The sequence below is a fragment of the Anabrus simplex genome, chromosome 4 (assembly GCF_040414725.1).
Source record: "Anabrus simplex isolate iqAnaSimp1 chromosome 4, ASM4041472v1, whole genome shotgun sequence".
NCBI classification, from domain to species: Eukaryota; Metazoa; Arthropoda; class Insecta; order Orthoptera; family Tettigoniidae; genus Anabrus; species Anabrus simplex.
This window is the reverse complement of record NC_090268.1, coordinates 118,585,358-118,612,917: the sequence shown is the minus strand read 5'-3', so window position 1 is coordinate 118,612,917 and position 27,560 is coordinate 118,585,358. Positions and strand designations below refer to the sequence as shown.

Genomic DNA, 27,560 nt, shown 5'->3' with positions numbered 1-27,560 from the left:
TTTTCTTAACTAGCTCCATCCATTGATTAGGAAAATAAAAATGAGACACTTGCCTCTTTTTTTCCTCAATGAGACCAAAGTCCTGGTCACATGGCAAAAATGTATGTCTGGGTACCAAATATTTATGTACTACATCATCAAACCTGTCAGATTGTGTCAGATACATCCAAAAACTAACCAAGCTAGAATTCTCGTTTTGTCCAAAATCAAGAATCAGAATAGACAATTAAGTGACATACTTCAGCAGGGATTGATTCTACATGATGCTTAATACATGAAATAATGTCATTCCCTCCCCTGCCTGCAATGTCTTCCAACCACATAAACATTGTTGCACCATTATTAGAAACATTATGAATACAAAAGTTGTATGTCCAAAGTTGACGTTTATAAAATGCAGCTCCTACAGACAAATGGGGGGTTGGCAGACACTGCTGCATATCAAAAGCAATAACCATTACAGAATTATTACTATTTTTTGAAGATTCTGTGTCTTTTTGCAGATTTTCATATGCAGTATTAGACTGTTTAGTATGAAAGGTCAACTTAGATTCAGCTCCATCTACTTCTGTCTCTTTTTTTTTTTTAATGTTCTTTTCTGATGAAATTTGCACTTTAAGACTATCACAAATGTGGTGTTACAAAGCCAATACTAAAATACTTGTAGAATATTTTACGATACATGCCAAGGCTGAGGCGTTCATTGTTATTGCATTTGCACTTATCTTCATAGAGAGAGTACATTTTGCATACATTTAGTTCTCCTTTTTCGGTATTTCATATTCGGGTTTCTTTTCCTAGAATAATGGCTGGACTGAGCAGGAAAACTGTAGATGTGAGCTCGAGCAAATGCCAGGTCTTCATCGCTGCATTTACTTGGGCGATTGCTGTGACGTCCTCTTTTATCCACCTTTAATAAGTAAATAATAAATGTGCTATTTAATAAAAACACTTGGCTTGCATTGTAAAACACTGCAAAATTTCCATTAATGTTAATTTACTGCTTTACATAGTGGTACATAATAAAAGTAAAACATGCAAGCTTATCTGAGGAGAATCGTATGATTTTTCCTGTTGAATTACTCGAGACAGTCCCCCACTGCTTATACCGAAGATTGCCAGAAAGGCCTTCTTGCAAATTTGAGTGTCCACATTTTCACCAACAGTGACTTTGTAAAGGTTAGTTGTCTGCCTCCTGCCGCTTTTGGGATCATCGGTGTATCTTCTCTTAACAGGATTAATATTTACACAACCAAAAATCTTTGTATTTTTTAGATCATGGTTAGCTAGACCGCAAAAATCAATAAAAAGTTTCTCATGTTCATCTGTGGTTACATTATCAAAACCCTTCTTCACACAATCACAATTTGTACCTTGTGATTTCGGCATTTTCACGACACCTTTATAGTTTTTGTATTCTTGTATTCTTTCCCACTATTTTGTTTCTTCTTTTCAAGTTATTTCCACCAGTTTTCTGGATTACCCTAACTTTTGAGATAATTTCCACTAATTTTCACACTTTCATCCATGCTTCCCTCTTCTACCACTGCCATTGTTGGGGTGCCAATGTAAACGCAGTTCAGGCACTATAATATTGATATGGGAAACTACTTACTAGATTCTTCAAATTAGTGGATTATAAGCCATATCTTGGTAAAGTAATTTTGTTTTGTAAAACTAAAATATATTGGTATTATTTAATTACAAGAGCCATTCTTCAATATACTTAATCTTTTAGAACATATTGCACAATGTTGGCTACTATGCTTGTGCACTAGTTCCACTATTTGCCACTAGAAGGCATGTCAGTTGCAGCAGTGGATTAGCCCATTCTTGACATTGCAGATAGAGCAAATCCAGAAATGCAAGAATTTTTTTTTTTTTTTTACGGGGGGCCCCCGTAGCCTGCTCCCCCGCCGTGACCATCGACTCAATCTACATGGCCTCCGACATGCTATTAATTTCTAAGAAGAAAAGAGATAGCTGGGTAGAGTGGGAAGTAAAAAATGAAATGTCGTATGGCTTTTAGTGCCGGGATATCCCAGGACGGGTTCGGCTCGCCAGGTGCAGGTCTTTCTATTTGACGCCCGTAGGCGACCTGCGCGTCATGATGAGGATGAAATGATGATGAAGACAACACATACACCCAGCCCCCGTGCCATAGGAATTAACCAATTAAGGTTAAAATCCCCGACCCGGCCGGGAATCGAACCCGGGACCTTCTGAACTGAAGGCCAGTACGCTGACCGTTCAGCCAACAAGTCGGACGAGTGGGAAGTGATACAAGGAGTATCTGCCTGTTTCCATGTCAGACACGCTACCAGGCGAGATTGTGTTAGGTATATGGTGTTGAAGTATGGTATTGAAGGGTCAGGGAAAAACCACATAGGCAGAAAGAAGAAAGAGCCTACATGTAAAACCTGACATCTTTTGATAGCACATGCAAGGATGTGGGCTGGAAAAAGACCAGAGGTTGTGTTAGTTAGGAACAGGTAACATGCACAAAACATAAACCCATTCCTCGCCATTCCATCGTCTGGGGATCAGTCCGTCTGGGCACTGCTGTGACTAGCGTGGTCCTTGCCGGCTGCAGAGCCATGCGTCGAGTACCACTAGGGCCTGTTGCACGGCTCCACCTCCTTGGGCTACCTCGTACCCAGTCTCCGATCCCAGAGAATGAGGCCAAGCCCGCCGAGGCGGGGGCCTCCTGGAAGGGGGTGGGTCATGGCGCTGGGCCTCCTTCCTCTCTGCCCACGCCATGGCCCGGTAGATAGGGCAGCTGCGATGGGAGGCCAGGTGATCCCCCGATTAGTTGGCGCACACCGGCGCCTCCCTAAGTGTTGCACAGGCCGTGTAGTGCTGATCACCACCACAGCGGTTGCACCTCACCTCGAGCCCACAACTGACCTGACGGTGGCCTCACCTCAGACAGCGGAAACACTGCAAGAGCTGCTGAGGGGGACGTTTTACTCTCACCTGACTGCCGCTACCCGCTGAAGTCCTCTCCTAATTGGCTCCTCAGTTGACTGCTGTCATGGGAGCAGTCTTGGGTTGCGGTTGGGCGGCCCTCTCCTGGTGGGCTGGCGTCGTCTTCTGCTTCCTGGTCCGGCGTCGTCTTCTTCTTCCCAGGGGTTTCTTCTTGGCAGGGGAAGAGGCCTCGTCCTGGTGGCCCTCCTCCCGGCCTGGCGACCCGGGGTTGCTGGTGGCTCCGCTGCGTCGCCGTCTTCTTCCTTCTCCTGGCTGGTGGTGGTGGCGGCATCGGTGCTAAGACTTGACTGCATTCCCTGTCCTGTGGGGCGCACATCGAGGTCTGCAGCTCGACAGACATGCAGGCTGCTTCGCTGTCTTCTTCCTTCTCCTGGCTGGCGGCGGTGACATCGGTCGATGCTAGCACTCAGCTGCGTTCCCGGTCCTGGGGGGTGCACATCGAGGTCTGCAGCTCAACAGACGTGCTGGCAGGCAGCGCCTGGACAGCGGCCTCAGAACGCCAGGGGACGTCCCTCTCCACTGCTGTGCTGCTCTCCACCATCACAGGCGCTTTCCTGGTTTGCGCCCAGGTAACAGGCCCTTCCTGGTAGGCCTGCATCTGCGACCACTTCGTCTTAGTAGGTGGTCGGCGATCCTGGTTGGCGGCCTTGTTGGTCTGCGTGTACTTCGTAGAGTACAGCTTTCCAACTGGGGTTGCGCCGTCGCGGCGCTCGGGAGTGCCGCAGTCTTCCTCGGTCTCCAGCTCCGTATGCGTAGCTGCCTCCTGGTAGCCTGAGACGTCCGGGTGCTCCCTGAGTCCTGGTAGTCGGGTGACCTGGAAGTGCTGGGTTATCATCTTCTTGTAGTGTCGGAGGCGGCTTGCGTCCTTGGCGTAGATCACGACTGCCCAGCCAGGGATCACCACGCCAATGAGATAGTCGATTGGATCCTTTCTGTCGAGCTCCACAATCGCTGTTAGGAGATCGACTATAAAAATCGTCTCCCGATGCACGTCCTTCCCCCACCAGTTTACACCATCAGCGATGGGAGCCTGGAGTCGGGAGCAGGCGCCAAGCTCAGCCTAGCTTGAAGTTCTCGGTAGGCTTCCCTGCAGTCGAAGCCAGCCGGTCTCATGTTGACGGTTATCGTCGCCATCCTGGTCCTCCTGAAAGAGTAGAAAAGAAAGAGCGAGCACTGAAAAGTGCTACAGCTCAGACAATGCTCCTTCGAAGATGTACTAATAAGTACAAGTGCCTGGCTGATACTTGAAAAGTACAGAGCGCCTGGCAAGGAGAGAGAAAGCGCAGCGAGAGGCACGTACGTCCTTTCACTACGACTGTCAGCTCGTCCTTAAATACAATAACTTTTGTCTCTTGTATTTAACCTAATATGGTCCTTGGAGGATAGCCCGATATCACAAAAGATAGCTCTTGTATCCGACAACAGATGGCAGCACATAACATAAATATCTTAATTTTGAGGGTTATCCCATTTTTCTGGGAATTTTCAATTATTTACAAGTGCACTCAAGCTCAGTTTCCCACTTCATCCAGTTTGTATTCATAAACTTGGCTGAACACACTGCCCCCAGCATGTTGAATGCCTTTTCTCCAATGAAGCCTCTTGCAGTATAGTGTCATTCCCAATGCAGTTCCCTCCACAACACATCTAACATCCCGCACTGAACTCTGCATCACTGTCCGAATAACTGACTCCTCACTGTTGCAGTCCCAAATGATACACTCAGGACTCTATGACTGTCTTATGACTGATTCAGGACTGTCTCATAACTGCCTCATGCTCACTTATGACAGGCTCTACACTGACTTACTGGCACTCTCCAGCTTCTACTTTATATAAGCCCACAGAATATACTCATAGTTTCCACTTCCAGATCATTCCATGTGCTCTTGTTGGGCATTTCCAGCATTGTTGAAAGGAGCTCAGTTAGGTTCCTTATCTTGTGCCTCAGCAAGTCACCAGGACTATTGCTTTGCTCACCACTGGCCCAACCCATGTTACTGCTGCTGCGTTGGAATTGTCATCTCTTTTTGGCCCCTGAACCTTTGATTCTCATTGCACAATTCATTAATATACATATACAAGCAGGTCTGTAACAATATAACATATTAATTATGATGAATAAAGGAACATATACAAAGATAGTAACATGGTTAGAAATACAGTGACAGGCCAGTGGGGGGGGGAAGAGAGAGTAACAGAAAGAAGAGCAAAATGCAAACATGAAAAAAGACAAAGACAATCCCTCACCTTCATACACAGCTGTCTTCAAATAGGCTCTTACCTGATTGTTCCTAGTCCTTCTATAACCATTTCTTCTCAGACCCCATAAAATGATGATGTCATGTCTGCTTCTCAGCTTTCTCAGGAGGTGGGGCACTGATATTCGTTGAGGGACTATGTTGACACAAATTCATTTCCAATGTGAGAAATGAAGGATCCAAAACCAAAACCCCATGGCACTTAATGCCCTTGAAAGGGCCTTGGCCTGCCCAGTGACCACTGCTCAGCCCGAATGAATGCAGATTACGAGGGGTCGTGTGGTCAGCACGACGCATCCTCTCGGCCGTTATTCTGGGCTTTCAATACCGGGGTCGCCATCTCACCGTCAGATAGCTCCTCAATTCTAATCATGTAGACTGAGTGGACCTCGAACCAGCCCTCAGATTGAGAGAAAAATCCCTGATCTGGCCGGGAATCGAACCCAGGGCCTCCGGGCGAGAAGCAGGCATGCTACCCCTACACCACGGGGCCGGCGAGAAATGAAGATAAAAGGAAATATTAATTTGAAATGGTGGAATATTTTCCCCAAGGTGTAACAATGTTTCTGTTTGGTATGTGTGTTGTCAACTGTCCGGATTTTTCTGGACCATTCGGAATATACATGTGTCTGTTGGGGGACATTTAAACATTTTTCCTGGACTGTATAATGTCTGAAATTATGTTCTGAATTTTAAATTGAACAATTTTAAATTAAATTCTATGAACCAAGTCTGTTACTAAAATACACATTATGGTCAATTAGATTGCGATCAACAAAGTGTAATAATTGTCAACAATGAGTAACTGCATATATTCCATAAAAGAAAAGCATGTAGACCTTACATTAAATTGTTTCCTATTGTTGAACCAAGTTACAACTTCTGTTTCTTCTTCTTTAAATCAGTCCAGATAATGTCTGTTAGTGGTTTAATATATCACTAAGATAGGTTTTACGAGAGTCAAGGGTTTTGCCGTACAAGGTGAGGTTAGTTGGATTCAGACAACAACAATGGACAGTAAAAATTCTTGTTGTCCTCAAACACATGAAAAGAATGAGATGACCCAGAGTTCTTAATCTTGGATGGGGTGAGGCAATGGTTAATTTTCAGTGAGGTACATTGGATTTTTGTTATTTATGATTTTTATTGTGTAGTTCCATTACATATTAGAAAGATACAATCTTTCCTTCCACCCTTACTCCATCTGTAACAAAACTTGAGATGTACTGTTAAGTCTGGAAATTTTTTTCTGTAAGAGCTGATAACTATATTGGAGACTTCATCATCTGACCTGGTACTTAGCTAAAATCAGGTTCTGTAAATTGTATAAACTGTGCTATCTGAAAGCTGGTCTCATGGTGTAGTGGTACTTAGTATGCCTGCCTCTTACTCAGTAGATTTGAATAAGATTTCCTGTCAGTCCAGGGATTTTCATTCTAGAATGAGGGCTGCAGTGCGGTTCATTGAGAAGATGTCTGATGAAAGAGGCAGCTGATCCTCACATTGACTATGAGACATTCCAATATCTGCAGGTCAACTGGCTGTGCAGCAGTCATTTTGGCAGTCTAACGGCAGTAGTGGTGATTAGGGAAGGGGGGTGCAGTCTTCCACATTGTGGAGAAAACATTACATTTTTATTCCATTTTATCCAGCTGAAACTAGGAGTTATAGGAATTATTAAAACAAGCAATTTGTACAGGCCCTGTTGTCTTATCAGGTAATTCTTTCCTTTATTTTCTTTAATTATTAACAAAATTATTAGTGGAAATACGTATAAGATGTCGTTAGTTCCAGCAAACTAATTTGTGTAGCGCCACAGTAAGTAGAGGAGACTTTGCATGTGCTGTGAAGAAGGGTAGCAGGGGTATATTTTTTGCCAAGGTCATGGACACTGAGGTATATGATTCATCTGCTTGCCATGCGCATTTGTCAATCTGGCTGTCTCTTTAGTCTTGGTTAGTTTCTTAGTGTGTAGTCTAATACGAAATTATTTTTAATTGTATAATCACGCCATACTTCTATTTAATTGTAATAAATGTGTAATATTGTTCCTTTGGTGAAAGCTTTAATAATGTTATTGGTATTACATCCTACTAGCTACTTTTATGGTTTTTGGAGATGCCGAGGTGCCAGAATTTAGCCCCGCAGGAGTTCTTTAATGTGCCAGTAAATCTACTGATACGAGGCTGACGTATTTGAGCATCTTCAAATGCCACCTGACTGAGCCATGATCCAATCTGCCAAGTAAAGGTCAGAAGGCACGCGCCTCGACCATCTGAGCCACTCAGCCTGGTGGTGAAAGTTTTGTTTTGTTAAGTTGATAAACTGTCAACCTTTACCTCTCTGTTGAAATTTGCTCAGAGAGCATAAAAAAACTTACCATTTTGTAGCTACTTTTTCCTTTCAGTTTTGATGTATGTACCCCCTTAACACACCCCCCTTAGCTAATTCTGTAAAGGATTATGAGTAAGATGCTAAGAACATTCAACAAATCATTAAAATCATTAAATCATTAAAATTAAATAACACACTGATAGAACAAGTCACAGAATTCTCCTACTTGGATAGTGTAATTACCTCTGATAACTTATCCCTTTCAGAAATCAAGAAAAGAATAGTGGTCACAAAACAAGCCTTCCAAAATAAGAAAAACTTATTGCTAAACAACCATCTTAGTTTGGAGACGAGACTGTAATTTCTCAAGACCTTTGTTTGGAGTGTGCTGCTGTATGGATGTGAAACCTGGACATTAGAGAAACAGAAAGAAACAAAACTTGAGGCTGCTGAAATGTAGTTTTGGAGAAGAATTACAAAAACAAGTTGGATGGATAAAAAAAAAAAAAGACTTTGTTTTAAAGAACATAAAAGAGGTTCGATGTTTATTAAATATGATAAAGAAGAGGAAAACAAAGTTCCTTGGGCATGTACTGAGACATGACTCTCTTCTTCAAACCATCACTGAAGCTAAAGTATTGGGAAAGAGACCCAGGGGACGACCAAGGATGTCATACATCAGGAACTCCGTTGGTGACCTGGCATATGGTTCATATAGAAATATGAAGAGGCTAGCAGAAGATCGTCAGATGTGGCTACAGTGACAAGGCATTACCTTTAGCAGATGATGATGAGTATTGTTTTAGGCTGTACTACGAAATTACAAAACTGCAGGTCATAGTGGGTAGAGAGAGAGCAATAGATAGCAAAACAAGAATAAACATAAATTCAGAAAATGATGAAGACAATCTTCACTTCTCCATTTACACTTCTTTTCTCCTTAGCATTTTACTGTTGGTACAGGATATGCTTTCCAAATCTTGTTATGCCATTTATCATGGTCAGCTGCATTGTCTGGTCACAGACTGACTGTTTTCTGATACTGATTTACAGTATCCTGACATCTTTGTTTGAGTTGTCCATGTGGCCTTATTCCCTCAACTTGCAGATGATAAGCTGTCATTGCAACTGTGTTAGGAGGAGTTCTCTGGACATACCCATACCAGAGAAGTCTGCCCCCATGGACCTCCTCAACAATCAATTTCTCACCAATGAACTGCCTGATGCAGTTGTTCCTAATGTGATCAAGTAGGGAGATATTCATTATTCACAAAAGCACCCTCATTTCCATAGTATGGAGGGAATGCTGTGTACTTTTAGCAGTAGCCCAGCACTTGATGCTTACGATAGTCCAGTATATAGTCGATTTCAAATATATTGGCATTGATTTGTCACAAAGATTCCCGTGACTTCTCTCCATCTCATCCATGCTGAGTTTATCCATGCTCAAACATCTTCAATTATGCAGTCATCTTCCTGGAAATAAGATCGTAAGTATCAGAAATAGTTGAACTGCACTACAGCAATTCCATTCATTTTGAGGAGCCTGATGATGTGATGGTTTCCTGGTATTCAATTTTTAGCAGGTTTAAACATAGTTCAAACTGATTCAGTTAATCACACCAGTATCCTGACATTTGACTTTGTAGATTTTCTTGGGTAGTAGAAGCAATCACCACATCATCAGCATATAACATGCTCCCACTTGACTTTGTAGATTTTCTTGGGTAGTAAAAGCAATCACCTCATCATCAGCATATAATATGCTCCCACATGACTTTGTAGATTTTCTTGGGTAGTAGAAGCAATCACCACATCATCTATATATATAAAATAAGAGTTTTGTCTGTACATTGCTCAGAATTTGAAAATAATGGTATTTCTGTATCGGTCATGTCCACAGTTACAAGGAAATGCACCTTTTACTTTTCCATAGTTTCTGTCTGTCTGTCTATCTATTTGTCTGTATGTATGTACACGCATCACGAGAAAACGGCTGAAGATAATTTAATGAAAATCGGTATGTAAAGTCAGGGGATGAACCACTACAATATAGGCTATAAATAGTTTTATTCATGCTGACCGAAATGGTAGTTTAGGGGAAGGTCTGAAATTTAATTTTCAAATATTTATATTATTAGTGGTCCTATTGATAAGTATTACTTAACTAAAGTTGTATAGAATTAAATTTACAATCATTTATACTCAAACATGTTTACCATACTGGCTATGATAGCAGAGATATTAATAAATTTGCATTTTTGTTGCTAAGTCGATATCAATGCCGAGCCAGAAGAAAATGGTTAACAGAATTTAATGAAATTTGGTACATAAAGTCAGGGAATAAGAAACTATAGGCTAAGCTATAAACAATGTTATTCATCCTGGATGAAATTGTAGTTTAGGGGAAGGTAACTAAAATTTAATTTTTAAATACCTACAGTATGTTATTGATCCTATCGTAAAGTACTGCATAACAAAAGTTAGAGAGAATATATTTCCAGTCATTTATGTTTTATTCAGTTTTACCGTACTGGCTATGATAAGAGTGGTATTTTCAGAGTCGGAAGAAAACTAAATGTGAAGGCCTACAATTTTGAAAGCGCATAACATTCATCTATATATATAAAATAAGAGTTTTGTCTGTATATTGCTCAGAATTTGAAAAGAATGGTATTTCTGTATTGGTCATGTCCACAGTAACAAGGAAATGCACTTTTACTTGTCCGTAATTTCTGTCTGTCTGTCCGTCTGTCTGTATGTATGTATATACACACATCACGAGAAAACGGCTGAAGATAATTTAATGAAAATCGGTATGTAAAGTCAGAGGATGAACCACTACAATATAGGCTATAAATAATTTTATTCACGCTGACTGAAATGGTAGTTTAGGGGAAGGCCTGAAATTTAATTTTCAAATATTTATATTATTAGTGGTCCTATCGATAAATATTACATAACTAAAGTTGTATAGAATTAAATTTATGATCATTTATGCCTCATACATGTTTACCATACCCACTATGATAACAGGGATATTCATGAATTTGTATTTTTGTTGGTAAGTCCATATCAACGCCGAGTCAGGAGAAAATGGGTGAACAGAATTTAATGAAATTTGACACATAAAGTCGGGGAATAAGAAACTACAGTCTAAGCTCTAAACAATGTTATTCATCCTGGATGAAATTGTGGTTTAGGGGCAGAGCAGAATCACCTCCGTACAGACCATGAAGTCCCTTGGAGGAGTGGAAGGTAAAGGCTTCCACCATTGTTAACCTCGGCACGTGATGGGGTCGAGTGATTAGTTCTACGCCCGGCCTCCTTTGCCTCCAGGAATTAACCTGGTACTCATTTTTTGTGTAGGCTGAGTGAACCTCAGGGCCATATGCACCTCCGGAAGTGGAATTCTCGTTTCTTAAATTTTACGACTTCCTGACGGGGATTCGAACCCACGTCCTTCTGGGCGAACTGAGCACGCCTTTACCGCCTCGGCCAGGCAGCCCCTGGTGTAGGGGAAGGCACGTAAAATTTAATATTTGAATACCTACAGTACATTATTGGTCCTATCAAAAAGTACTGCATAACAAAAGTTAGAGAGAATACAATTTCCGGTCATTTATGTTTTATTCAGTTTTACTGTACTGACTATGATAAGAGTGGTATTTCAGAGTTGGAAGAAAACTAAATGTGAAGGCCTACAATATCGAAAGCGCATAACATTCATCAACAATAACGTTATATTGACCATTGTTTTTTGTGATGTTATTTGTCTTATGCTGCCACTTAACTCCGATAAATGGGATTACTGCTGTGGACCGAGTATAACAGCCTAAAAGAATATTAGCGGGAAATAGCTGGGGAGTTAGAAAACTTTCTTCTTTATCATTCCATTCCTCTGGTTCATGCATTTCCTGATACTGCTGGTACGTAACACACTGCTTCATCATAGTATTCCAGTTATTCGATCCCTACTCTGATGAGCTGTTTTGAATGAGCAGTGTGCATATTTAAAGCAGAGGCTCACTTAGTAGCAGTAGTATGTCCTAGTCTAGAATTATAATTTAGGCCTATTCCAAATTATAGCACCACAATTCACTAAATAATTCAAAATTCAACCCTAAAAAAGAGTCGTTTCTTAAGAAAAGCTTCTTCCGCTTCACTTTTATTAATCTACATTCATTTTCTTCCAAATCAGCAGTGAAGAGGGACTTTCTCCTCTGGCTAGAGGAAGAATTTGCCTCCAAGTCAGATAGTTCTTTCCGCTGCCAATGTAGTGAATTGAGAGTTTCCGATTCATCTGGTATTCTTAGGAAACATATTAGTAGAAGGGCATAGTTTTTGCCCAGTCTATTCAACTTCCCCACCCCGCCCGCTGCCGAAAAAGAAGACGAAGAGTGTTCACAAATCACGGCTGTCTGCAGCTTGATCATTCCAACTCTGAAAATTTGGATTGTTAGATCGGAAGCGTAGTACTGTTAGTTAAAAGTGAGAAAATGTGTGGTTTTTCATTTGACCGAGTATTTCATATGAAAACATTTCTTTTAATCGTGTCATTCCTACCAACATCATTTTAATGACCTATGTTCATTTCAGTTTGGAAAATTACTAAGACAGTCTTTCTGAGGATGTATAAAGGCAGATGGAGATTGATTGCCTGCCATTGTAATACTCCCCAACTTGATTGTGACTGATGGTAGACAAGCGGGCCTACCGTTACAATTAATATTCCCTAACCCAGTCTTCATATGAGAGGTATACAATTTAATACAATCTTGCTCTCAACGTGTACACTACCTAACCTATAATTCTGTATACAAGGTAGAATTCTGTAGTGAAGCACGGGTACAATCAGCTAGTCAGCATATAATATGGTCCATGGAATGTTTCTCTGTAGTTCTTAAGTAATGATGTCCATGATGAGGGTGAATATCGTTATGTCGATGGCTGAGAACAAAAGCGTTACAACCTTTTAAAAAATGTGTTTTTGAGATTTTACCATCCACAATTTTCAATGTTCAGACATTAATTCAAAAGGGTCATTTTGAAAAGTAACTTTTTCCAGATTATAACAAATGATGTAAAAACTATGTACACACCAATTTTTAACTGTGTCAAAATATTTTTGGGAGGCAATGATGTAAACCACTAAAACAATAAACTCTTCTCCTGAAAAATCATGGATTTTGAATTATGACCCTTTTCTTCTTAGCCATTGATATGTATATACACATTGCCACTTTTATAGATGAAGGTCTCTTCTCATTACTCTCAATTCTTCTTTTCTAAATATTACATCAGCCTCTATAAAAAGCTCAGTTAATATTTCCCAGTTTCATGGCGACCAGGAAGGAATTAAGCAAGAAATAAGATTACTGAGGAAAGACCTCTTCCACAAAGATAGTAAAATTGGAAGACATGGATTTTACACTTATAATTCCTTACTATCACTACCTTTTCTTAAAGTGACTTGATTGTACTTGTTTTACAAATTGCTATCATTCTACATGACTTCTTGTTGTTTTTGTTTGTATATTTGAACATTGATGCATTTCATTCCCAGTTCACTTCTCAAACCAGAAAGTAATAATGAATTTTGCCCACTAACTGTTATAGGAAGGAATTTGGTAAAGGATATGACCAGTGGGGAACACTCCATGGTGTAGTCAGCTCTCCTCAGATTCAAGAGAAAGTTCTGTACCTAAGAGGACTGAGACAAAGACGCTGGGGACTTAACCATGACACATGGAAACACAGGAGTGTGAACATCAGTGGTATTGATACAACTGGAACCATGTTCACTATCCAGGTTGCTGCAAGTGTACGAGGATTAACTCAGTAAGTTTTCCACAATCATATTGTAATGCTTATGAAGGTTCTGAGAGTTAGAAAGAACACAGTGTTGACATCAGTTACCCTCTCAGGCCAGAATAAGTCTAAACTGTGGTAGCGGTGGTGATTGGTTTTTTTTGCTAGTGGCTTTACGTCGCACTGACACAGATAGGTCTTATGGTGACAATGGGATAGGAAAGGCCTAGGAGTGGGAAGGAAACAGCCATGGCCCTGATTAAGTTACAGCCCCAGCATTTGCCTGGTGTGAAAATGGGAAACCACGGAAAACCATCTTCAGGGCTGCCACAGTGGGATTCGAACTCACTGTCTCCTGGATGCAAGCTCACAGCTGTGCCCCCCCTAACTGCACGGCCAACTCGCCCGATGATTATTGTTTTAAGATGAAGTACAAATGGGCAACCAATTTCTCTTAACACTAATCAGAGGTAAAATGGAAGATTAAAAAAATTTATATACACGCAAAAAACAACCTGTCTGGATAAAAGAAATGAAGAAGACATGAAAGAATTAGACTTAACACTGGAGTATTTAAAGAATAAATCAAACAAAACAATAAATTGAAGAATAGTAAAATTAGATTCCTACCGAAAATTGATAAACGAGAAACAACTAAAAGTGTATTTTCAGAAGAAAGATGAAAACAAAGATCAGATAGAATGAAGAAATACTGGAAGAACAGAAAGGGAAAAACTATAAAACGTCATAGAAGACCAGACAGAAATTGACTACAATGGTCCAATGCGGCCGTTAAAGAGCAATAATAATAATAATAATAATAATAATAATAATAATAATAATAATAATAATAATAATAATAATAATAATAATAATAATAATAATAATACCATATAAATCTGTAAGGTTCTTCATCTGCCAAAGCTAATTTTGAATAAATAAATTTATAAAATACCATACCTCAAAAAGAAAACTTATGATAACAGAATTATACCTGAAAAAAAAAGTTATTTATTCAAAATTAGATTTAGCAGACAGAAGAAGCTAAAAGTTATAAATTAACTGAGTTGAAACTGAAAAGAGATGATTTCAGATATCACAAACACACACACACACACACACTCAAAAATTAAAAGAATGGAAGAGGTCCAAACCTTTGAAGTATCAATGTATCAGCAAAAGGCATGAAAATTAAAAACATACTAGATCTTGCAAACCTAATACCGTCAGGGTCAGAAGGGAATAAGGGATGACCAGTGCAGGTCAGATGGGAAAGATGAGAGTGAAGAGTTGCACACAAGTAAGTGGAAGTAATGCCAGACTCAGCTTGGAGCCTCGTGATTGCCAACCAACGCTCGCAAGATGAGAGCCTCTGGGGATTACCCCTTTTAGTCACTTCTTACGACAGACAAGGGATATCAAGGATGTATTCTGCCACCCAAACATTGTGAGTATCTTGCCTTGTCCAGTATTATTCAGAATTATAGGAAAAAGATTAAAGTTCATCTATTTTAAGAAAATGTTGCAAAATGCCTATTTTCTTATGCATTAAGAATATACAGGTTTCTTGTTTTGTGGGTGTGTTAATAAACACAAAAATAAGTGCATTTCTTAAGAATTGGAAATCATAAGTCAAACGAGAAATTAATTGAAGCCTGTGATTTCTAATTTAACAGGAGAAATAATCTTTGTGTAATTCAGTATGTGCTTGAAATTTTATTTAAGAAAATTTTACAGAAGATGTAGATTATTTTACATTTTTCACATATTAATTTAAATTTTAAGAGAGTTAAAAAATAATGTATAAGAAATTAGAATAATCATTCTCCTGTCATTCATTACCTTCTTCTTGGGGTTAATTTTCCAAATAAATGTGTGAAATACAAACGCATTTACCTTCTGGTATATAGCTTACCTACCAACATAGACAGGATAATTTTCTCTGGTGGAAGCAAAATGTCAACCAGTAGAAACAGAGGTCAAGATCAAATCAGTACTGTGCTCTTATTATAATTCACTTTCTATATTGCTTACTTTGAAAAGGTAAACAAAAGAAACTAGCATATTATGAATAATCCATTTACAAAATATCTGTTAGAATAACAGTATATTGCTTTACAAATTGCTCACCATCCATACACATGTTGGAGAATAATAATCAAATATATGTTTCTCCATATTTTTAACCTCTGAGAAGTCCAAGTCTGACTTAATAGCATTCCTGAAATCTTAAACTTCTGATCCTGCTTTTAAGTATAGTCAGGTGGTATTATTACTAGTTTCTCACCAGTATGGTCATGGTTTGAATTCTAACCAATTCATATAAAATATTTGTAGTGGAAAATCACATTGCAGTAGTTCAGACATCATGTAAAACTGGAGGTCCCATGGCTATGATCATAACATCTATAGCCTTATTTGTTTGCTTAAGAAAGAAATAGTGATCTAATCTCCGGAAGTGATGGTTTAGAATAAATTGGGAAGTTCATAAAGAGTGGGAAAATGAGGTGAGAACGGAGCAGCAATTGATCAAGAGCTGTCAGAGAGGAAAGATGAAACAAAGGAGCCTGGTATAAGTAAGTTGAAGCAGTCCAGTTCACAAGAATTTTTTTTTACAATTTTGCTTTATGTTGTACCGACACAGATAGGACTTATGGCGACGATGGGATAGGAAAGGCGTAGGAGTGGGAAGGAAGTGACCACGGCCTTAATTAAAGTACAGCCCCAGCATTTGCCTGGTGTGAAAATGAAAAACCACGGAAAACGATTTTCAGGGCTGCTGACAGTGGGGTTCGAACCCACTATCTCCCGGATGCAAGCTCACAGCTGCGCGCCCCTAACCGCATGGCCAACTCGCCCAGTTATAAATATGTTAAGCTAGTAGTAAGCCCAACCTATAGTATTGTAAGCCGTAGTGTTAAGCACTGGAAATACTTAAGTAGTAGAATTTCTTGTAATATTTTCCTTCCATGGAACTTCTTCTTCTTCTTCCTCTTCTTATCGTTATTGATGTTGTTGTATATTCTTGCCTGTAGTCATCAACTGCCTCGACTATTTCAGTACACTGACCTGCTCGTTATGAACTGGGAGGTTAAGAATCACCACACATCATGGCGCTTGCGATGTTTTTGAGGACACCATTTCAGATGATGTAAACAGGCCAGCCAAACAGGACAACGTCGAACAGAGACTTTGGTTCATGTTACAGAATTCAGCAGATAAGAACTAGAAACGTACTGACAAAGATGAGATACATCCACATTGCCCCTCCCTAATGTAAGAGGAGGCTAGCTTGAGTCTGGCTATGCCCGACTTTCCTCGTCCAACTCATGTTCTTTTCCAACTGCGGCAGTTCTTGTCAATGCTCATTCACAATCAAAACTTTCCTTCTAATAGTTTCAAAAGAGGAAACAATTCTGGTGTGAGGTTAAGATAGTATTCCACAACAAATCTTTTATACCATGATTTGATTTCTAAAAACACTTTTCCCACCTGAAATAACACAATAAAGATTTTTCATATTTCTAAAAAGTTATGACATTAACATGTGAAACCAATAAAACTATCTCCTATTAGTACACTACTAGTTTTAACACATTTCAACATGCAAGTGGCACTGCCTGTACAAATTATTTTTACATTTGAAAAATTGATATTTAAAGTTAATAATTGTTTTTACTATAGCTTGGCTTGTTGTGGTGACATTTTCTGCTTCTAGAAAGGATAAAGTTTCTGAACTGATTTCTCTACTATAGTTCCAATAAGTAGTACAAATACATAGTTAGCATTAGAATCATTCATTTGATCACAAAATACCCTGGTGGAAATAAATACCCAAACACCAAGAAGGGGTTGTGCTAGATTAATGAACATTGGTAGGTATGTTTATACATCTTAAAGATGACATTGATTCAAATTTCTCGCAAATTTCACTAGCGTGGTGCTAGTAACAACCCATGATGTTGCATGTCAGATTTGCTTTAAATATGGGCTGTACTGTGTGAGAGCGTTAGTTACTGTGAGATTGGACGGAGTGAGTGTGAGTGGGTCAAGAATGACCTTATGATGATGAAGAGGCCAGTATCAACAGCTCACTGCGGTTGAACGAGGCTGTATAATAGGGCTGCGTGAAGATGGTTTATCCTTCCGCGCTGTTACAGAACAGCGTGGCAGGAACATCTCCAGTGTGCACGCATGCTGGCCGAAGTGGACACGAGAAGGTACGCTCACAAGAAGACCAGGCTCTGGACGTCCTTGTGGCAACAATCACCTTCCAATCAGTCCTCAATCACCTGGTACTACAGATAGGATCACAAAGTGCTGCTCTGTTCCCAGTCCTCAATCACCTGGTACTACAGATGGGATCACCACATGCTGCTTTGTTCCCAGTCCTGGCTATGCACTCAATCACCTGGTACTACAGATAGGATCACCACATACTGCTATGTTCCCAGTCCTAGCAATGCACTCAGTCACCTGGTACTACAGATAGGATCACCACGTGCTGCTCTGTTCCCAGTCACCTGGTACTACAGATAGGATTATCATGTGCTGCTATGTTCCCAGTCCCAGCAATGCACTCAGTCACCTTGTACAACTGATAGGATCACCATGTGATGATATGTTCACAGTCTTAGCTATGCACTCAATCACCTGGTACTACAGATAAGATCACCACGTGCTGCTCTGTTCCCAGTCCTAGCTATGCACTCAATTACCTGGTATTACAGATAGGAGCACCACGTGCTGCTCTGTTCCCAGTCCTAGCTATACACTAAGTCACCTGGTACTACAGATGGGATCATCACATGCTCCTCTGTTTCCAGTCCTTGCCATGCACTCAATCACCTGGTACTACAGATAAGATCACCATGTGCTGCTCTGTTCCCAGTCCTTGCTATGTACTCAGTTACCTGGTACTACAGATAAGATCACCACGTGCTGCTCTGTTCCCAGTCCTTAATCACCTGGTACTACTAATAGGATCATTATGTGCTGCTCTGTTCCCAGAACTAGCTATGCACTTAATCACCTGGTACTACAGATTGGATCATCATGTGCTGCTCTGTTCCCAGTCCTAGCTATGCACTCTATCATCTAGTACTACAGATAGGATCATCATGTGCTTCTCTGTTCCCAGTCTTAGCTATGCACTCAATCACCTGGTACTACAGATAGGACCTCCACGTGCTGCTCTGTTCCCAGTCCTAGCTATGCACTCAATCACCTGGTACTAGATATTGGATCACCATGTGCTGCTCTGTTCACAGTCATAGCTATCCACGTCATCACCTGGTACTAGGGATTGGATCACCATGTGCTGCTCTGTTCACAGTCATAGCTATCCACTCCATCACCTGGTACTGGAGATTGGATCACCATGTGTTGCTTTGTTCCCAGTCCTCAATCACCTAGTTCTACTGATAGGATCACCATGTGCTGCTCTGTTCCCAGTCCTAGCTATGCATTCAATTACCTGGTACCACAGATAGGTTCATCATGTTCTGATCTATTCCCAGTCCTAGCTATGTACTCAATTGCCTGGTACTACAGATAAGATCAGCACGTGCAGCTCTGTTCCCAGTCCTTGCTATACACTCATTCACCTGGTTCTACAGAATGTACCTCCGTGTGCTACTTTGTTGCCAGTCCTTGCTATACACTCAATCACCTGGTTCTACAGATAGTACCTCCGTGTGCTTTGTTCCCAGTCCTTGCTATACACTCAATCACCTGGTACTACAGATAGGCTCATCATGTGCTGCTCTGTTCCCAGTCCTAGCTATGCACTCAATCATCTGGTTCTACAGATAGGATCACTGCATTCTGCTCTGTTCACAGTCCTAGCTATGCACTCAATCATCTGGTTCTACAGATAGGATCACATATGCTGCTGTGTTCACAGTCCTAGCTGTGCAATCAACCACCTGGTACTACAGATAGGATCACCATATGCTGCTGTGTTCACAGTCCTAGCTATGCACTCAATCACCTGGTACTACAGATAGGATCACTGCATTCTGCTCTGTTCACAGTCCTAGCTGTGCACTCGATCACCTGGTACTACAGATAGGATCACTGCATTCTGCTCTGTTCACAGTCCTAGCTGTGCACTCGATCACCTGGTACTACAGATAGGATCACTGCATTCTGCTCTGTTCACAGTCCTAGCTGTGCACTCGATCACCTGGTACTACAGATAGGATCACTGCATTCTGCTCTGTTCACAGTCCTAGCTGTGCACTCGATCACCTGGTACTACAGATAGGATCATTGCATTCTGCTCTGTTCACAGTCCTAGCTGTGCACTCAATCACCTGGTACTACAGATAGGATCACTGCATTCTGCTCTGTCATCAGCTGAGTATCACTGTGTGCCACTGCATTCGTTGTCCTCTCAGAATGATGTTATTCTGTGTTGTGCACAGAGGCTTATTGGTGAAATTGAAGTACACAGTGAATGAACCATGTAGTTCAAGATCTCCACACTTACCGCTTATGTGTAGATCAATCCTCTCACTCATACTTCCTAGGGTGTCCATTTTTTTTTCTTTATGGGGAAAAATCTGTCATCTGGGACATTTACAAAATAAATATGACTGAAATTTATCAACAACATTGTTACTGAAGATTCTCACATACCTGTGTATTGAAATTGTCCCGAATGACTTCTGCTGCTTATTGCACGTACAAGTGTCATATTCCATTGTAACTCAATTTCAGCCTGTAGTTTGGAAGAAGGGACGTTAGAAATGTTCATTTCAATCTGTTAAAAGATGAAATATTTCGTCATTTGTCAGGTTATTTTTAATATCTTCTTCTTCCATTGCTTTTCCCATACTTGTGGAGTCACAGGTGTGAGCTGTGTTGCAAATATGGATTTGGTGCTGTTTTACGGTCAGATGCCCTTTCTGATGCCAACCCGATATGGTGGGATGTAATCGTTATTGCGTGATTCTGTGGTGGTTGTTAGTGTGGTGTGTTGACTGGATATGAAGAGGAAAATGTTGAGACAGGCACAGACCCCCAGTCCCTGAGACAGAAGAATTAATTAGAAGAGATTAAAATCCTTGACCCGGCCAGGAATCGAACCCGGGATCCTCTGAACCAAAGGGTAGTACGAAGACCATTCAGCCAAGGAGTCAGACATTATTTTTTAAAGAAATTAATTTGTTGACACATTTCATAGTTGTTGACACTAATAAGACAGTTATTTTTTCAAGGTTTTTCATTTTGATGGTGTTGAATATGCTACAGGACAGGACGGACTGAAAATTCCACCCCAGTAACACTGGGAATAAAACTATGGTCACTGGGATAACAGGCAAGTAACTAAGCCGCTACACCATCCTGTTCCCCAATAATAACAATAAAGTATTGTATATCATATCGTCGCTGGGTAAAGGAAGCCTTGTAACTCCAGAGTAAAGTTTACAGAAGAGGCCCACAAGTGAGTGGTGAGCAATGGCCAGAGAACTGTTCGTGTAATTTTTAGTGCCATTATTTGACCATTGGAGTCTTCTGTTCTCTTCTCAGGCAATGCGGCAAGCCTTCACAAGACAGATGGAGAAACATGGTTTTCTCATGAGTGGAATTATGAGGGTTTCATTGCCTAGTAACGATATATATATATATATATACACACACACACGAGTATAATTATTAATGCAACAGTTACTATTGTATTATATAGCCTACAGTGCTACTGAAGAAAAATTGAAGTGAATGAGTGGCTTTCGAAACAAAAAATAAAAATAAAGTAAAGCAATGCAGCATAAATAAGCATTTTTACACACCTAGTAATGGGAGGTATGAGCTGACACATAATTTAGAATTAATAGTTCGGACAAAAGCACTAAATCAGAAAATGATTTCATTGAAAGTGAGCTGGATCAACTCTTTTCTGAACTGCTCATCAAAAACAGTTAGAAGCTACGATACATTTGCATACCCCTTGAGATGACTCCACGTACCCCACTTTGAATACCACCGATCTAGTTAATTGCCTAACACGTGCGTGCTTTCTGCATGCACGGTGTCACCTGTTCTACTCAATGGTAATATTAGCTTTGCTAGTTCAGTAAGAATTGCTTCCAGCTCTAGTCCCCACTGATTAATAACTGTGATTACTCAGGTACTTTCACCCTACAAACTGGAAAAAGTACATGACTTCATCAACAGCGCTATATTCTTCTTCTTATTACTATTATTAGGCTTCCTGGAAACTCTTAAGTTAAAATATATTTGACACAACAGCGACATTTAGACTATAAACCTCTGAATGAGTTTTGAAAACTGCGTCCTGTTGGCACATGCATGCGAAACTTTGAACTGCATATAAATCACATGCCAGATGGCCATTGAATTCACCACTGTATACTGTCTTCGAAATTAAACAGCAATAAACATTATATATTTATTCTACTGTGTATTTACAATCTCCCTTGAACTTTTAGGCAAAGAAAGGGCAAGAGAACCAGTTCAAAATCCAAAATTCCAATTGTTCTTTGGAATCTCACACCTTGTAATTCATAAACTGTTCTAATATAGTATATTGTTTCGTTGCATTCTCCAAGGTGGTGCAGCTTTATTCAGGTACACTGCGTGCTCCTTTTTAATCTCATGCCAGCCCTCATGACAATCTTTAATCTCCGACAGAACAAGAAATCGAACCAAGGCTTTCGAGGACAGTGAGGGTAGTACTATGGGAGTGGAAAACGATTATTCTATTCGATAATGAGCATATATTCTTTGTTGCTTCATTGAGGTAAAGATTTGTGTAGATAATTTTCAAGACAATTTTATAATAATTTTTCATTTTATTTAGCAATGACCTAAAATTCATTTTATACCCAAATGAACTCGTTCCTCTTACTATTGTATTTGATATTCTTCAAGAGACATGCAGTGAAGCCAAGATATTTCTTACGAAGACTTCTTCTGCAAGACTTAGTGGAGTTGATGGGTCATAAATGAAAATCTTTTACTGTAGTGTATACCTGATACTCGCTGTAGCATTAATTCTAATTGAGAACAGAACAAACCAGCACTTTAATTACATGGGAAAAGATTGTGCGCGTCTGGCCGTGTGACCATGTAGCAAGTGTGAAAACACTTATATCGCATTCATCGTTTTCTCTGTGGTGGGATTGTATTGGATCACCGTTAAAAGAATTCGCCACATTTTCTTCCACAATCCTTCAATTGCAGGTGGTACTGTCGATCATTTTACTTCTGTGCTTGAAGCCTTGAAACCACAAAATACCAAGGCTGCCATTGTCTTTCCGGTCTTCCTCTGTTCGTTTTATGGAGTAGGATGGTGTTCTCTACTGTTCTTGGTACTCACTGTTCTGCATGCCTCTCACACTCTACATGTTCATAACCTGTGTGAATAATTCATGTTTGGATTCAATGCCGGCCTTTGTCAATTAATTTTTCAAGTTCGTAAACTCTAAATCATATAGTGGCAATCTTGTTGACACAAACAAGAAATCTGGTGAACACATCTGTCTATATATCTATCTATCTATTGCCCCCCTATTTACCTGGTCTAACTCAGCGAGCATACGAGAGATCCCAAGGTGGACCGTTCATTTGCTAGCTGTCCCAATTTTAGAGGCATTGAAAGGACAAGTGTTGATGACAATACAAAAAAAAAAAAAACAGGCTTGACACTTATTTTAAGATATGCACAAATAAAATCAAAATTTTAAAAAATTGTCTCTTACAATTTCAAAAATAAATGTATCTTTTATAAATTAATATTGCTGGGTTTTTGCTGACAATGACATATCTGAAATATTCTGCAAAAGAATAAATTATAAAAAATAACCTTATATTATAGCTGCGCAAAATTAAATAAATGGGAGAATTCCTTCTTATCCGTGGATAATTCATCTGTCCTAATAAGTTATCCATAAATTATCATTGTGATATCTTTAAACCTAATACCAGCTATATTACTCTGCAAAAAAAATTAAATGTCCAACTTTGTGCACATGTTGAAGACCATGCTGTCCCCAAACCTAATTTGTACACTATATTACAGAGAAACACAAGTCTTTATCGTCGATGATTACTCAGGAACTTTCACCCTACAAACTGGAAAAAGTAGGCAACTTCAATCGACAATGCTATATTCTTATGAATACTATTAGTAGGCTTCATGGAAACTCTTAAATTAAAATATATTTGACACAATATCGGCATTTAGACTGTAAACCTCTGAATAAATTTTGCAAACTGCGTTGCCTGAATGAAGAGAGTCTCTCAACTGACACAAGTTTTACTTACCAATTTGAATTAATATTTGAGTCATAAATATCCTTCACAAAATTAATATCTGAATATTTAGAGTTGACTATGGCTTTAAATAAGCCTTAGAAAATGTTAATTATATTTTTACATTGTAATAATTTCGTTTACTGGTACTTGTTCATTTTTATAAAATTGATTGATCTTATTCAGTTCAAACTAATTCATTTTATAACTGGATTAATTATGTCACTAATCTTTGCCTTAAGACTTACACAACAATCCACAATAAAAGAAGAAAAAACCCACTGACAACGCTGGAATAATCTGGCCCACCGTGATGAACAAGAGGTCAGATTAGGAACCACATTTCAAATAAATGACACTGAAAATATTTCTAACTATGATCACATTCATTCCATGCACTCAGGGTACTCAAAATTTATTTACAAAGTTATATTCGAATCCTAGGCTTTATTTTTATTCATGACTTTTATGGGGAAAAGAAGGTTGGATTGCATCGACTGATGACCTTCTATTGAATTCTATACTTCCAGCACCTGACATATGACATTGACTGAATATGAATTATCATTTAATCAAATCTTACTCTAACATTACAATGACGATATATTCCAAAATCATTTTATTATTCAGAAGACTGGGTAGAAACAGTAAATATACATAACACTTGGGTTAAAATTGACTCACTCTACCTCGTGGTCATTGAGTGTCTAGAATTTTTTTATTATTATTAATCAAATGCTGAAAAATCTTTCAAAACATGCTCCACTTTCATTAGAATGCATTGTATCCCATTACTTACTTACTTGACTTAATTCCTTTCACTCCGGTGTGAAGCATAGGGCACATGTTACAGCTCTCCATCTGACTCTGCTCGTTGCCATCTTCGTGATGTTATTCCAGGAGTACCCAATTGCTGTCACCTCTGCTTCAGTGGTCTTGTGTCAGGTCATCCTTGGTCTACCTCTCCGCCTTGCTCCTTGAGGGTTCCATTCCAGCGCCTGCTTTGGAATATGTTGTGGGCCTTTTCTCAAAGTGTGTCTGATCCATCTCCATTTCATTTCTTTTATAACTATCCAATTACTAATGCTTCCAAAAATTATACATTTGCCCACAGGCATACCATTTTCCAGGTAAATACATCTACAGCTGAGCACAACTTCTCTCATTCCACATAAGCAAATCTAATTTCATGTATCACTCATGACCTTTATGCCTCCATTTAACCCAATTTCCAATTATTTTATTATTATTCTCATTGAATTTTAAATCTACTATAGACGTCTGAAATAAACATTTCTAGAAGATGACACAATTTGCAATATCACATGGCAATGCAGTGAATGAAGCACAACCTAGAATTTATCCCACAATGTTTCATGAAATTCAGAAATGATTCTTTAAATTCTCATTTATCCAGGAGGGTAATCAATTATTAAATTCTTATTTTTAGAGGTTACACTGGGGTGTTAACATTTCAGAAGACAAACTAATGTACTTCTGATATAATAGAACCCAATACACACACATGTTCACTCTCAAATCTACCTGTACCTGGGAAAGAATGAAGTAAGAAAATATTTCAAAACTACTATAACTAATAGAACTACAATTCTACTGAAGAAGATTGTTAAATTTTCTAAATAGATGGACGGATAATATTTATAAAAGTGTACTCATATTTCGCAATGAAACTCGATTCCTGTCTGTGGTCTACTAAGTTCCTTGCTCTTCATGTCCTTCCTTCGATGCTGGCGAAGCTTACATGTTTAGTGCATCATGTTTGTAGTTGGTGATGAATCCCACCTTGACTGAAGTGATCCTCTTGGAATTATAGATGACATACTAAAGCTGGTACCAATGTTCGATCCTGGGTCTGTAGTCCTTTTCTGAATGAAGTGAGTATAAGCTTAAACTGACAAACAAGAATTAAGACAAGTTTGAGCCAGAACAGAATAAATGTTTCACGTCTCAAGCAAAACTTAACATAGTTCTCTCCGATGAATATTTCAAGAATGTCTGGAATAAAAGGGAAAATTTAGACGATTTCACTAGAGTTAAATATCATTGAGGTTAAATAACTCCTGCAGGCCAAAATTCCGGCTCCTTGGTGTTTCTGAAAACCATAAAAGTAGATAATGAGAAGCAAAATCTATAACATTATTATTCAGTCTCTCTGACTACAATTTGAGTATAATATCGTAGTGGCAAGATGTGCTATTGCTAACAGTAGGCCTACACAAATCATTACTGAGGTATACGATGAATACTATCATCCATATATGCTCAGTAAGTTATTCTCAGATAAACAGAAGCACGTAATAGTATTCATTTGGAAGATAAAAAAAAAAAAAAAAAGCAATAAGAAACAAAACAAAGCTGATAAAAACCATGCAGTAGTCACTGACTACATCTGACTACATTGGCTACATAAACCATCTTTAATAACCATGTCTTATACTGTAAAATGTGGTTCAATAGACAATAATGCAATTATTTAAGGTGAAATGAAATGGTGTATGGCTTTTAGTGCCGGGATGTGTCCGAGGACTTTGGATCGCCAGGTGCAGGTCTTTTGATTTGACACCCGTAGGCGACCTGTGCGTCGTAATGAGGATGAAATGATGATGAAAACGACACATACACCCAGTCCTCATGCCAGGGTAGTCAACCAATTATAGTTAAAATTCCCGACCCTGCCAGGAATCAAACCCAGGACCCCTGTGACCAAAGGCCAGCACGCTAACCATTTAGCCATGGAACCGGACAGACCAGGTCAGACCAGTCAGCTAAACACTTATTAAAGAAATACACAGGACTGACCAACAACCATTTGCAAAGACTCTACCTAAAATCTTTTAATAGTACATTTTGAAATTCACAACTTGTTTTATTAATAAATATTTTCCCTAAGATGATATGATTTTTTGCATATTCTTCACCTGGGTAAATTGTTCTGATACAAATGTTTATGACTGTACATGAATATGCTTATGATTGTTCTTCCTCACTCTCTTTTACAAACAGTGATGGAGCTTAATTCATATTAAATTTTCTGTTCTCGTACACATATTATTTCTCATTTTTAGAGCTACTTTTGGCCATGTTCAAGAGGCCAATGGAAAACAAGCTTTGGTTAACTGGTGTGACCTCTCTCTTCCAAACTTGGCAGAACACCCTAAATGTATTCCAAAACACTTCGTAGTAAGATTTTCAGGTAAGATATTTAAAATTTTCCATCGAAATTAGCACAAAACGTCGTTAATATACACTGTTCTGAATTACATATGTACATACATCCTCATTATAGACTGTTGTGCATTTCAGCATCCAGACTGTATATCTATGTGAATTACAGATTTACAAGTACAGATGTTGACACCCAGAGAAAGAATATCATCATCATCATCATCATCATCATCATCATCATCATCATCATCATCATCATCATCATCATCATCATCATCTTGTTTCAGCCAACTGTTTTTGACTGCATGTTCTTCAACTTTTGCCCAGTGCTCTCACATACATATTTCCTGTCTTTAATTATTTTAGTTTTTTGTGGAAGCCCCAGTGTAATTAAAGTTTCTCTAAGGGGGTTCTATTCTTGAATATCTTCAAGTGTGATTCTCACTTGTTGCAAATCCTTCTCCACTTTAGTGAACCAGGTCCCCTTGGTTTTCTTAACTAGAAAATAGGTCAAATCCAGTTGGTTAACCTCCCTGTGCTCATTAGAGTCAAGTAACCTAAAAGGCAAGCCTCCTTCTTCTGAATTGCATCAGTGATCTTTTCTCCATGTTTGTATAATCTATGATTATGTGTTCTTGACTCCCCACTTTCTTTGAGAGGGCAAAGGTCTTTCCTCAAGATCTTTGCCTTTGATTTCCG

At 39.2% G+C, this 27,560-nt stretch overlaps 1 protein-coding gene across 2 annotated transcripts in view; it reads left to right on the top strand.

The window, feature by feature from the left end:
- The window catches only part of LOC136871678 (rifampicin phosphotransferase), a 210,305-nt gene that overhangs the window by 57,504 nt on the left and 125,241 nt on the right, over positions 1-27,560 (top strand). For both annotated transcript variants that reach the window (XM_067145175.2, XM_067145176.2), the window contains exons 8-9: positions 13,203-13,424; positions 26,762-26,889. In XM_067145175.2, the coding sequence (XP_067001276.2) occupies positions 13,203-13,424; positions 26,762-26,889 (350 nt within the window). The remainder of the gene's footprint in view (positions 1-13,202; positions 13,425-26,761; positions 26,890-27,560) is intronic.